At 39.8% G+C, this 12,815-nt stretch overlaps 1 protein-coding gene across 1 annotated transcript; it reads right to left on the bottom strand.

The window, feature by feature from the left end:
• Positions 1-2,498: 2,498 nt before the first annotated feature.
• Cdx4 (caudal type homeobox 4) lies at positions 2,499-10,990 on the bottom strand. Its single transcript, XM_047535074.1, has 3 exons — positions 10,486-10,990; positions 3,891-4,036; positions 2,499-2,714 (listed from the first exon to the last, which is right to left on the bottom strand). The coding sequence occupies exons 1-3, from the start codon at positions 10,988-10,990 to the stop codon at positions 2,508-2,510; spliced, it is 858 nt and encodes a 285-aa protein (XP_047391030.1). The 3' UTR covers positions 2,499-2,507.
• Between the last annotated feature and the right edge of the window lie 1,825 nt (positions 10,991-12,815).

Here is a 12,815-nt window from a genome sequence, read left to right as displayed (position 1 = left end):
AGTTTTAAATAAAAGCAGGGAAGAATAACTCCTGGGTCAATCCAACTACTATATTCAAAGGTGTACCTTTTGTGGGGTAGGTATTAGGGATGAGAAAATTAATCGAGTTTGTAGACAAGTAACACTCACCCTCTCTCCACTAGACTGAAGAGACCCATTTCAATGCTGATTTTCTATGTGTAGCACTTCAGATGGCCTGCTAGCCAATGAGCATGCTATGCAGTTCACTTTGAATTTATTTGAGGCAGTGATGTACAGCAGAACATGTGTTGTCCTGGGAGTCAAGAAACCCTAGCACAGTACCTGGCATAAAGTAGGCACTCAATAAATATTCATTTAATTAGTGGATCTGGGCTGGGGTTGTGGCTCAGTGATAGAGTACTTGCCTAGCATGTGTGAGGCACTGGGTTCGATTCTCAGCACCACATACACATAAGTAAATAAAATAAAGGTCCATCAACAACTAATAAAAATATTTTTAAAAAAATTAGTGGATCTGAGGTCTAGTCCTAGAATGTTTAACTTACTGGAAAGCTAGTACTCTTTTTTTTTTTGAAGAGGAAAGGGAGTTAAATTGATCTATCCTTATCATCATTCACCAATATCTAAATCTGGGCTAAAAGAAGTGAGTTCATTTATCAGATAGTTCTTTTAGTCTCTAGTTTCTTTTCTTTCTTTCTTTTTTTTTTTGTGGTGTGGGGGATTGAACCCAGGCCTATGTCTAGTTTCTTAAACTACAAAATGGGAATAGCAATTCTTCTGTATCTCATGAGGGTATTGGGTCAAACAATATAAAAAGTGTGAAAGTGCCTGGAAAATATGACATTACATACATGTAAGGCTTTATATGAGTCTTAAATGCTCTGACTGGGATGGTAAGAAAATTAGAAACAAAGGCTGCTTTCTTGGGATCTAATTACCCACTGATTGGTGTTTGGGGAGCTGTGTGCAACTTCAATGGTATCATCAGATGCCAAATGAATTGAGAGGCGTGCTTTGAATTTGGACCTATCACTGAGACTGAGCAAGATCATCCTGTGTAACTAGGGGTTCTTATCAGCATCCACAATTGTTTTGTTGTGTGTCTGGGAATATGACCTGACTGGTCACATCTCAGTTTCCTTATCAGTAAAATAGGACAATTGATACCTTTCTCATAAATGTGTTGTAAAGAATATAATTCCAAGAGGTCAGTTCAAAGATGAAATAGTCTTCCCTTAAAAATTTTCAGGACTAAATGATATACCCTCAGGAACAGCCATGGAAAGTGAACCCTGTTTTTGAGATTTTTCACAAGGAGAGGGAAGATAAATTTCTTACTTTCAAACCAAGATTGGTAGTTGTCCTCAAAAATTCTAATTCTCTTAAGAACTGTGAAGATACTTCTTGAAAAGGACAGGAAAGTTGTGATGTGATCACTTCTTTTACTTTAATCAATCTTTCCTTTGAACCATCTTAATTTAAAGTGACTCAGAGCCTACTCTTTGACCACCTTGATATGCAATCATTATATTGGACCCATACTAAACACTCCAGGCAACCCTGCCCACTGAAGCTCCATTTCTTATTCTAATGGTATGTTTGTAACCTGTAAACTCAGCTCCATGAATTACACTGCATAGACATGACATGATGTGGGTAAATTTGAACAGATTGAAAGATGATGGCAGGGTGGGACTGCAGAGCAGTTCACTTTCCTGTGCTTATGGAAATCTGGCACTGCACTATAATAGTAATGGGAATGAAAAGATAGGAGGGCATGAGGGTTTATTCTGTGTGTTGGAGATCTGCCTTGCTAATGACTCAACCAAGCTGGCCTATATTGTTTTAGACTGATTTCATTGTTTTAATGAGATTTGAAATTGACATTGCAATTTGGAAGTTCTGAGATAAGGTAATTGATGCCAGGTAAGTATGATTGAGGGACTAAATGGTCTTTGTTATTTGCTTTTTTTATTAGCCAGTGATGATGGGTTCAGAATCACCTTCTGACAATTTTTGAAAAAGTTATCTTGTTATGGTTATGACAACTCTGTTAGCTTCTGAATTATACACTTGAAAAGGTATCTAGAGAGAGATAAATTTCTGCTTACAGTCTTCCCACCCTCTAAAAATTGCATAAAAGAACACACTCAGCATGAAATAACAAACACAAGTACACATCCAATAATGTGCCTCCTGGCAGAACTGTATTTTATATTCTGTTCATAAGCAAGTTTCTGAAATTGTGAACAGAGTTTGCAAGGGCTTCTGATTCTAACTTTTGATTATATAGCTTACCACTAAGCTTCCTGAGTAACTTGACAAATAGCACAACACATAAGAGGAGTTTTCTGGGGAAGGTTTCTAAAAGTCCTCTGAATTATCTCTAACCCATTACATGTCCACTTGTTCAGAATACTGCCTTATAAGGGATTATACCCCATCCCAACTACCCTGCTGACATCGTATAGACAAAACAGATACTGATAAAGAAAGGGCACTTTCCATTTCTCTTTGCCTTTCTTTCATTCTGAAACTATGACCTGCTGTATCTCAATAGGCTGAAATCCACGGACTGCAGATGGGGTAGTGAAAAAAGTGTTAGGCAATTCCCCAGGGCTGATGGAGCCAGAGTCACTTTGCACTGAGCCTCCACTGTTCTCAAACTGGGAGATTTTCTTTTTGATCATCTTTCTCTCCTTGGCTCTGCGATTCTGAAACCAGATTTTCACCTGAAACACAAGATGATTTGTATTTAACTTTGCAGCATACTCTATGTAATTAATATAGTGATTGCTGATACTTTACATGGTCTTTAGCATTTATAAAGCCCTCTCATGCACATCACTTCATTTGCGCCTCACAATGACTTGTGAAGTATGCCCATTTAACAACATTTTTTAAAAAGTTGAGGATGAGAGAGGGCAAGTGCCTTTCATGAAATGATATTGAGATCAATTATAGGGCTACTGATTGAATGCAGTACTCTTTATATCCTACCTCATCTACCTCCTCTGCTGTACTGGTAGATATAAATAATAGAGTGACAGATACTGAGGACTGCCAATAAGAGGGAGGGATTAAAATAGCAAAAGTGATTATAGTGAATTGCTAAATTTCCTAATAGTAAAAAGTCAATGAAACAGAACCATGTAAACAAGGATCATGAACTAGCACATATTTTTTGTTGGAGATAAAGACCAGAATGATGTTAATGTTCTTATATACAGTTGAAATGCAGGCTGCATGTGATAAGGCAGTATGTTAATGGAATTGACAATTCTAGAACTTTGTGACTTCAGGATTACTCCTAGACTTAAGTGAAAAATTGTCAGGTAGTTTTGTATTTCATAGTCTGAACAAATGAAAACTGTTGATTCTTGCCATAATTTAATCTTCATGTAGTAGCCATAGGAAGCTAAATTTGAGGCAAGCTTCATAGGATTATGTAGACCATAGAAGATTAAATTTCCTACCCTGAATAACAGAAAAAGTTGGTACAGGTAGCAGCATTGGCATTTGGTTATCCTTGCAGTTTGACTGATAGGAACCATATAACTGCCACTGTTCCCAAATCTCCACTTTACACATTGGTTGCGACCATGTGAGGAGCCAGATCAAGGTTTTGACTTGATTGATGAATTCTATTGGAGTTGTAATCCTTCTCTACCTCCTATGACCCCATCCCTTATTTCCATGCCCACATGGTGTCCATCAAACTCAATAGTTAGTGAACACACTGCCCAATGAGACTAAAAGAGGAGGTCCAGTAGGATGGATATGGCCTTTAGAAGAGCTTAGAGAATGTCTTGGTCCTCTGTTTTGCTTCCACCCCAGCTTGTAGACTTCCCCCAAACCTCAGACTATTGAAATGACTATATGGACATGTTGGATGTCCTTTTGGATACCTGTCTCTCAGAAAGGCCCAGGTTTACTGCCAGCTCTGACTTTCTCCGAATGGTGATGTATCTGTTGCAGTGGAATTCCTTTTCCAACTCCAGCCTTTGATGATCTGTATAAACTACACGATACTTTTCTTTTGTCCTGGTTTTCCCTGTTGGTGGAGAAAGCATTTCATTTAATCTTTTTTATTAGATCATTATAGTTGTACATAGCAATTGGGTTCTTTTTGACAAAATCATGCATGGAATTTGATTTATTACATTTCAGTTCCCATATTCCCCTTTCCCTCCACTCTCTTACCCTATTCTCCTTCCTCTACTCTACTGATCATCCTTTCGCTCATCTATTTATTTATTTATTTTTGCCAACCATTGATATGACATTATTTATTTTTTTGTCAACAAATATACACATTTTTACTATTGAATCCAAGAAGCACAACAGATCACTTTAGTCACCTTACCACAGTCTATATTGGGGTACTTTAACATAGTATTGAAAAAAGTTTTTAAGCATGGTGATTTGCCATTGTTTTTTAATTTATTTTTATTTATTTATTTTTACAGACTGCATTTTAATTTTCTATACACAAATGGGGTACAACTTTTCATTTCTATGGTTGTACAAGATGTAGACCACACCATTCATGTAATCAAACATGTATACAGGGTAATGATGTCTGTCTCATCCCATTGTGCTTTCTACATTTACATAAAGGTGAAATTCCCTGTGGCATATTTATATATGCACATAATGTGATTTTGTTAAAGTCATTCCACATTTCTTCCCCTTTCCCATTCCTCCTTTTTCAATCTCAATCTCCTTCTTTTATTCCACTGATCTTCCCTAGATTTTAATATTATTCTGCTTCTGTGGAGATTATTTTGGTTGAAGGAATCATAGCTACTCTTTGCACCCTTATCTATTACTTTAAGATATAAAACAAGTATATTTTTGAATCAATAAGTCTTAAGTCCATTTCTCCATTAAGTATATTCTCATCTGTGGCTATGATATCAGTATCTATATGCCCATATCTATATGTATCTGTCTAGATGTAGATATAGACATCTCTTTCCATGTGTGTGTCTATATATCTATCTATATCTACATCTATCTACGCACACATATTCAACATCTCCTAATGTTTCTCCTAAAATGAGTAGTTAAATCACAATCATTCTACCATTGACCTACTGTTACAGCAAAACTTTTAAAGATGCACTTAACCCATGATTTGCACTTAATCCATGACTTTCATTCCCTTTCCACTCACGTATGGGAATAGTATTGGCAAAAACAGCAACACCCATTAATCATTACACTGTATGCAGTCCTTTCATAGTTTCCTATTAAGCCTCTTACCTACCCTCTTGAATTATGTAGACTGTCTTATTCCTATTGTTCAGATAAGGAACCTGAGGCTCAATATAGGTAAGTAAATGAATATGTGCTAGTGAGCTAAGGAGTAGGGACCTAAACACATACATTTGACTCCCAGTTCATTGTGATAAATGTTATTCCCAGTTTAAACATGCTGGGAAGTATAAAAATGACCCAAGTATGGCAAACTGTTCTGAGATTCTGACATTATAGTTACATATACTACCTAGACAGAATTTGATTTGGAGAGTAATTTTAGAGGAATGTTTATTTTCACTCAGTAAATTCGGTTTCCAAACAACTTCTATTGCCTATTAGAAAAAAAATAGTCTCCTCTCCAAGTGAGTCTTAAGCTAATTTTTATTCCCAAGTGGAGGAAGCAGGAGGTATTGACTTAAGCAGAATAAAGTGAGTATTCCATGTCCTTTTAAAGGATATCCAAACATTTGCTTTGTGTCACAACATTTAACTAATTTCTCATGCCCTCCTTCAAATAGAGCTTTATTCCTCCTTTCAAATTTTCCAAAGGTGATTAGGAAGTTTCCCTTTCTTTTCAGTTTCCCTAACCTCCTCCAGTATCTTCCTCTTTTTCTCTGTGGCTTTTAGAAACTTCTTCTGATCTTCCCTGGTTGTTTTTGATGTGAGGTTTTGGGGGGCGATCTGTAGGACAAAGACTTCTTTAAAGTGGTTCCCTAAACTCTATTGAGGTGTTAAGATGAAGCACAAGCTTAACAAAGGAGCTACATAGCATCAGATCCCATCCCTAACCCTCTTTACATTCAGGAACACCAACCAATTGGTTTGGAATTTACAAGCCCTAAACAAATGTCAGACACCCTTTCATCTCCAGCAAAGAAAAAAAAACATGAATGTAGAAACATTCTAGTCGAGAAATCTATGTTTAGGATTAAACTAAGTGACTGAATAACTCATGGACTAAAGAACTGAACAAAATTCCCCCCCTTGAACATGGAAAATGATGAGTACTAGTTGGTTCACCTCTCAAAGGCCCAATTTTGAGCTGTTTTTCTGAATCCAAACAGAAACTTAGGAAACCAGGATTTTGTCTTTTGATGTTGCAGAGACAAAGGTATATTTAGGACACAAACCTGGGGTTTAATTTATTTTCAGAACCTCAAACCTTGGAATCAAAATATATCTTTGAGGAGATATTTCCTAAAATCTTTCATAATCCCAAAGTGATTGTTTAAATTCTAACTTGAGGCAGAGAGGTTAAAATTCAACTTGTATGTGTCTGTTTTCTGCTCTTTGATAATCAGTAAATATAACCAGACTTCAAGAACTCTGGAAAGATTGCTGTCCTTCCCCTCCCCCATTGGTCATAAATTCCCCTCTTGCAACTTCTTCTGAGGACAATAAAGTCAAGACCAGGCCTCTTTATTTGCCATGAAAATCCTCACCCTTTCCGGCAATATAACCCCTGAAGAAAGAAGGGATGAGGAAGAGCCTGGATGCATATCAAAGCTAAACAAAGTGTTAAAAAGGGTCTGTAGTCCCAATCTGACAGATAAGACCTAAACCCCCACAATGACATAGCTCAGGGGAATATACTAACTACACAGTTTACAAAGAGATATAAATTCAAATATCCTGGTGCTCTTCTTGTGTCTCTCCAAAACGCCTCTTTCCCTTAAATAATTGAAGGAGATTTGGACACTTTCTGGTAGAGCATAATGTCTATAGTCCCATACCCAACACCAGCAAAGCACTAAGAGTACTTACTCAAGCTATTCTCTTCTTCCAGAGACGATGGCATTTCTGAGGGTGTGGGATTCCCTTCTCAGCTGCTATTGTGAATTAATTCAGCAAAGGAATACAAGTTTAAGATGTATTAAAGAGCTATTTCCAGCCTTCTGTGTTGAGGATTTCATTACTTCTTCCCCAAGGACTCTGACAAACCTCTATAGTTCAAGATGGATGGAGTCCTTCCCATCACCCAGGGGACATTATCCTCACAGAATTTGCAAGCAAATGTCATCATATATGATGACTCATTATTGCTCTAAACGAAGTTAAAATGGTGCTCATTTGAGAGATTAGCTATGAAAGTGCTGCTAGGCATAAAAGCACTCTCCAAACCTAGGGGTGATGATGATGATGGCAGTGGGGATAAAGATGATGAAAAGCAATCTTCTTCTGCAGGGAGTTCTTTGTAATTTACCCCACCATGATGGACTTTTCAGCTAATGGCAATTCTTCACTGCCTTTAGCTAAAATTGCATCCGAATTCATTTTTTAAAGTTGTCCAATGAAATCAGCAAAATCAGCAAAGACAACAATAAGCCTCAAGAATCACAAAGCAATTTAGTTTATGAAGTGTCCTAACTGAATAAAGTCTTTAAAGCATAACTTTCTCAGTGTTTGTTGAGTGGCTTAATTAGAATCAGTCAAAATTACTTCTTCCTTTCTCTTTCCCATCCCTACCAAGAAAGCTTCTCTTTAGCCCCAGTTAGGTTATCACCTTGCCAATCAGGACCACAACTCTGTATAAAAGAAAAGAATGAAAAAAATAATTCCTTGCTTTAATGCACTGACAGTGTTTAAAATATGAAAATGCATGAAAATCCTTAACTTCCTATAGCAACTTTTCTGTCAAATTCCTTTTCATAAATTCTTCAAACTGAGATGTATATTGAAATAGACTACTTAAAGAACTACATAGACATAAAAATATCTTACTTTTAAATCACATCACCTAGGGGACAATAATTTACTCTGTCAGTCCCTTTGCTCTCATTAGAAAATCAAATGCTATAACGATTCTAATATGTATATTTTTCTTTCTTTAATGTAATTCTATTTAAAACATTCTTCAGTAATGAAAAGAACTTTGATTTGATTACATTCAAGGAGAGGTTACATCCATTTTGTTGTTCATCTATTTTTCTCTCAGCCACAAACCATATGTTATCCCACAATCCCATAGAATGAATTGGAAAATTTAGGAGGATCTGACTCATTCATTCATTTAACAAATGTTATTCTAACACCCACTATGTGCTAAGCATATAAATGGGTGCATTTTGGTCCAGAGTGGCCCAGAAAGGTGACCAGCTTAATTTTTTGGTGGAAGTTATAACCTGATGTCCTTGGCAGGGGTTCAGTGGTCCCATGAATTTCCAGAAATCATGTGAAACATCTTGTGTGTGTGTGTGTGTGTGTGTGTGTGTGTGTGCTGTGCACAAGCTTTTGTGCATTTTCTGGGGACAAAGAGCCCATATTTTCATCATATTATAAAATTGTTGCTGAATATGCACTGTGGGTTGCAAAACTCTAACAAGGGGGTAGTTTTCACTTACAAGACATTAAAATGAAACAAAGATGAATTTAACAGAGCTTTATCTATAGGATAGGTTGCCAAGAGTCATAGGGGTTCCAACGTCATTCAATTTTAAACCTCTCATAAAAATTGGAGAGAAAAGCTTGTGAGGGTGGATTTTAAAGTCAGGTTTGTGGGTTTTTTGAATAATGAAAATGCCAAAGACTAAGGAGGCCCCTTCTGGCATCAGAAATACCCAAGACAGAAGCTCCAGCTCATAAAAACAAATGCACTTGGAAAACTTTTAAGCAGAGAAACTTGTCATATTTTCCCTCATAAACAGAAAATTCATAGCTCAAGACAATTTTCTTATTTTTCCCCCATTGTTCTCTATTTCAAACAACATGTCAATGCTGCTCCTCTTCTAAAGCATTTTAAAACATTCTGAACTTCACGCAGCTACTTTTCTGGCCTCACCTTTTTTTTTTTTTTTTTTTTTGGTGTCTCTTGCCGATTGTTAGGTTTTAGTGAATGGATGTTAATTACAACCCTGAGATTAGATGTAATAACAGTTCTGGAAGTGCCACACCCTAACCTCATTTTCTATCCTACTTAGCCATCTGACCCACTTGTATTTTATTAAAAATTTGAAGATTTACCCCTCATAAATGCTTTAAACCAAGTATTTCACTCTACTTTTAATGTGTGATTGCCACCCTAATAATGTTGTGAACTGGAACTTCCTTCTCTTGGCTAAAAGTCCTTCTAATGTTGAAGTTGGTCCCTTCCAATCCTCCTACATTTGCTTTATGGAGAGAGAAAATTCAGAACTTCGAAAAGAAGCATAATCATTTTGGACAAATGTTATTGAAATATCATTTCCTCCTCAGGGTGATGAAAGTAATAGAGTCAAAATTTACTAATTTTCTCTAATGACAGGGAGCAAGGGTTGGAATAATAAGGATGTGATAAAAGAACAACCACAGCTGAAAACAAACATCTCCCCCCTCTCACCATCTGAGATTAAAGCAGAACACTCACTTCCCCGCCCTCAGCTCCCAGGGATCGCCCACTGACTTGCTAGTCGTCGTTAGACTGGGATGTTGTGCCTTCCCACGCATTGTCACTGTCACAGACTTGCATTCAGTCCTGGCGTTGCCTGGACGCCTGCCTGAATAGTGATGAGGACTTTAGCCACTTAATACTGTGGCTGGTAGTCGCACACACCTGCCAGTCGTGAGGGTTGTGTTGCGTTTTATATGCTAGCTCAGTGCTGTGGCCTTCTCGTCTGCCTCAACGCTTCCAAAGGGGGAAAGGACGTTGGAAGAAGGCAATAGGTTTGAGAACAACTCGCTTCTGCCAATTTTGGGTAAGGAAGCTTCCTTGAGAGGTCTGGGTAATGAGGCTGTTTTTCCATCTGAGCCTTCATAGCCAAACAGGAATGTTCATTGCCAGCCAAGCACCGTGAACCTAAGTTGAATATCATCAACATTTTGAGGGGATCCAGCCTGCTCGTATGGGAAAAGGTGTGGAAATGAAACCGGCAAGCCTCAGTGCCTGAACTTTCGGACACCACAACTGTCCTGTGACCTCGTTCACTCGTTGAGACTTTCCGTGCATCTGTTTTCCCATCTGGGCAACTACAGGGTTGGATCCTGATCCTCGTGGCTCAATATGCCCATTGTGCACGCGCTCACCCCCTTGAGTAATCAGGGTATGGCAAAAAACTTCCCTAGGGTAGGATTAGTTCCACGCTCCACATCCAGCGAGATCTGAGCCCAAGAGCGCGCATTGAGAGGTACCTAAAGGACCAGCCAGTCACGCAGGAGTCGCCTACCTAAACTCTCCCAGGAAAGGCCTGAAAAGTAGGAAGGCGGGCCGATCAAGAGAAGAAGCAAAGGAAGGAAAGTGTGCGCACATCCGAATCGATTACTCACCGGTCACCTGCACAGTTTTGCGCATCCATGCATAGGGGCTGTGGCGGCTCCTGCTGGAGGAACTGGCGTCGGCGGTGCCGGAGTCAAAGGGGACCAGTGACTCGCGGGCCGGGGCTGGCAGGCCATCGCCGCTGCTTCCACCGCCGGTGGGGCCCAGGCTGCTGTAGTCGGGGGAGCCAAAAGCGGCGGCAGGGCTTGAGGTCATGTCGTTCATGGGCACTGTGCCCATTGTACTGGACGGCCCTGGGTACGTGCTCCAGTCTTCCCGCGGGGGACTGTAGGGTGAGCTCCATGCCCCCAGTGATGGCCCATGAGGATCCATGTTGGTCATATGAGGATACCCCATGTAGTGCGGGTAAGCCGGAGCAGCAGCGAAGTTGGAGGCTGGCAGTGGACTCCCACCGCTCCCAGTGCTGCCCACCCCCGCAGTGCTGCCTCCTCCCGGGCTCCTGAGAGTGCCCGGGTACATGCCCGCTTCTTTCTCCAAAAGGCAGCTTCCATACATGGTGGCTTGGGTAGAAGGATGAAGCTCCCTAAGCCATCCTGAGGTCCCTGTAAGGCCCCAGCCCGACTTTGAGAAGCAACAGAGAATTAGTCAGTAAGTAGCTGTGCCGAAAGCTCTTCTGCACCCCTTAGACTACTCCATCCCACGATTCCTGCCCTGAAGGTTTCCAGGTGACTGGTAGCCCGGTATGGTTGGGCCACCAATGGCTGGGCTGACGTCAAGGGGCTTCAGGCTTTTACATAGCATTTGCATTCAAATGAAGGGTCATTTCACTTTCACAGGAACTTGTTCACTCTAATGCTCCCTCTCCCCAAGCTCCCAGGGCCTTTCTGTCTCATCTTTTTTGATTCTGTCCATCTGGTCCCCATAGCACCGGTTTTGTGCTTTTGGAGACAGGAGCTCCTCCAGTGGTTTCTGACCGGCTCCCTCCAAAGCGAGGCAGAGACGTGCAGAAGTAGGGCAAAGTTTTGCTCTCTGGCATTCAGCTCTCACACGGAGGCCTCCCTTCCACGGATCTTCCCTGGCCCTGTCTGCATCCGCAGACTCCACCACTCTGCCCGCACTCCCTGGTAGGAATTTTCGACATGGTACTGGTCCAAGATGCCACTGAGAAGGACTTTTCCTTTTTCTCCCTACTTTTTCTCCCAGGACAAGAACTTTGTTTCAGAAGGCAGATATTTGTTTTACAAGCATATATTGAGCACCTACGGTGTGCTGGGAACTATTGTAGGCACTGGTGATACAGCAAAGAACAACATACAAAAAAATTCCTGCTCTACATTCATTCCTAAACTTGCATTCCAGAGGATAACAGGCTGAATTAATTGACTGTTTAACAAATATGCATACATTAAGGCACGATGAAGACTGTAAAGGGGAAGGAGAGAGAGATAGAAGAACCATGTGAATAGGGGGCTGTTCTATTTTCACCCACTAGTCTCAGGTATTCCTTACTGCCAGATACAGCTCCTGTCTCAAAACTGGTGCCCCAAGGGGACAGAACTCTTGCAGTCTAAAATCCATCGCAGCTGCAGCAAACTTGAGATTTCCTTTGTAAATCTGCAATTGTTGAAAAAGATGTGGGCTTGCCAGAAGATGCCAATGAACTCAAGATCTTGTCTCAGGAAACCAGGTAACCGTCTGTGTTCCTCCTCTCCATCCTCCTGGGCAAGACCCATCACAGCCTTTAATCCAGGCTGCTCCCTAACAGAGAATATGCTCCCCCACAATGTTCAATCCAAGCCAGCACTCCCACTTAGCTAATCCCTTTCTGGCTTTTGGAAAGTTCAATGACCTCCCTGAGTTTCACTGACCCCCCATTTTAAAATAAAAATCCTAATAGTATCTATATTATAAAGCAGGATTTACTGAGATGATGCATATATTATTTAACTTAGTGCTTGACTCACAGCATGGGACAACTACATTCATTAATTCACTCAACAAATATTGATTGAGTACTAGGTACTGTTCTGTGTATGGAGACATCAGTAGTGAACAGGAAAAACTTCTGACCTTATTAAGCTTATATTCTAGTGGGGAGAGAGATTTTTAAGTAATTAAACTTTATGTTAGAAAGTAATACATGTCAGAAAGTAATGAATGCTATGAAAAAAAAGGAAAGAAAAGATAAGGAATACTGGAGAGTGTTACAATTTTAAATATGGTGGTCTACAAGAACTTCCCTGAAAAATGATATTTAAGTAAACTATGAAATAGTGTGAGACATGAGGATAGTCCAGACAGAGGGAACATGTAAAAGAGAATATTTGTCTTCGATTGGAGAAACAGCAAAGAAGAATGCAGCTAAAGAGTAGATGAGATG

This window comes from Sciurus carolinensis, chromosome X (assembly GCF_902686445.1).
Source record: "Sciurus carolinensis chromosome X, mSciCar1.2, whole genome shotgun sequence".
Classification (NCBI taxonomy): Eukaryota; Metazoa; Chordata; class Mammalia; order Rodentia; family Sciuridae; genus Sciurus; species Sciurus carolinensis.
The sequence above is the reverse complement of the archived record's forward strand: the minus strand, read 5'-3'. Positions and strand labels throughout refer to the sequence as shown.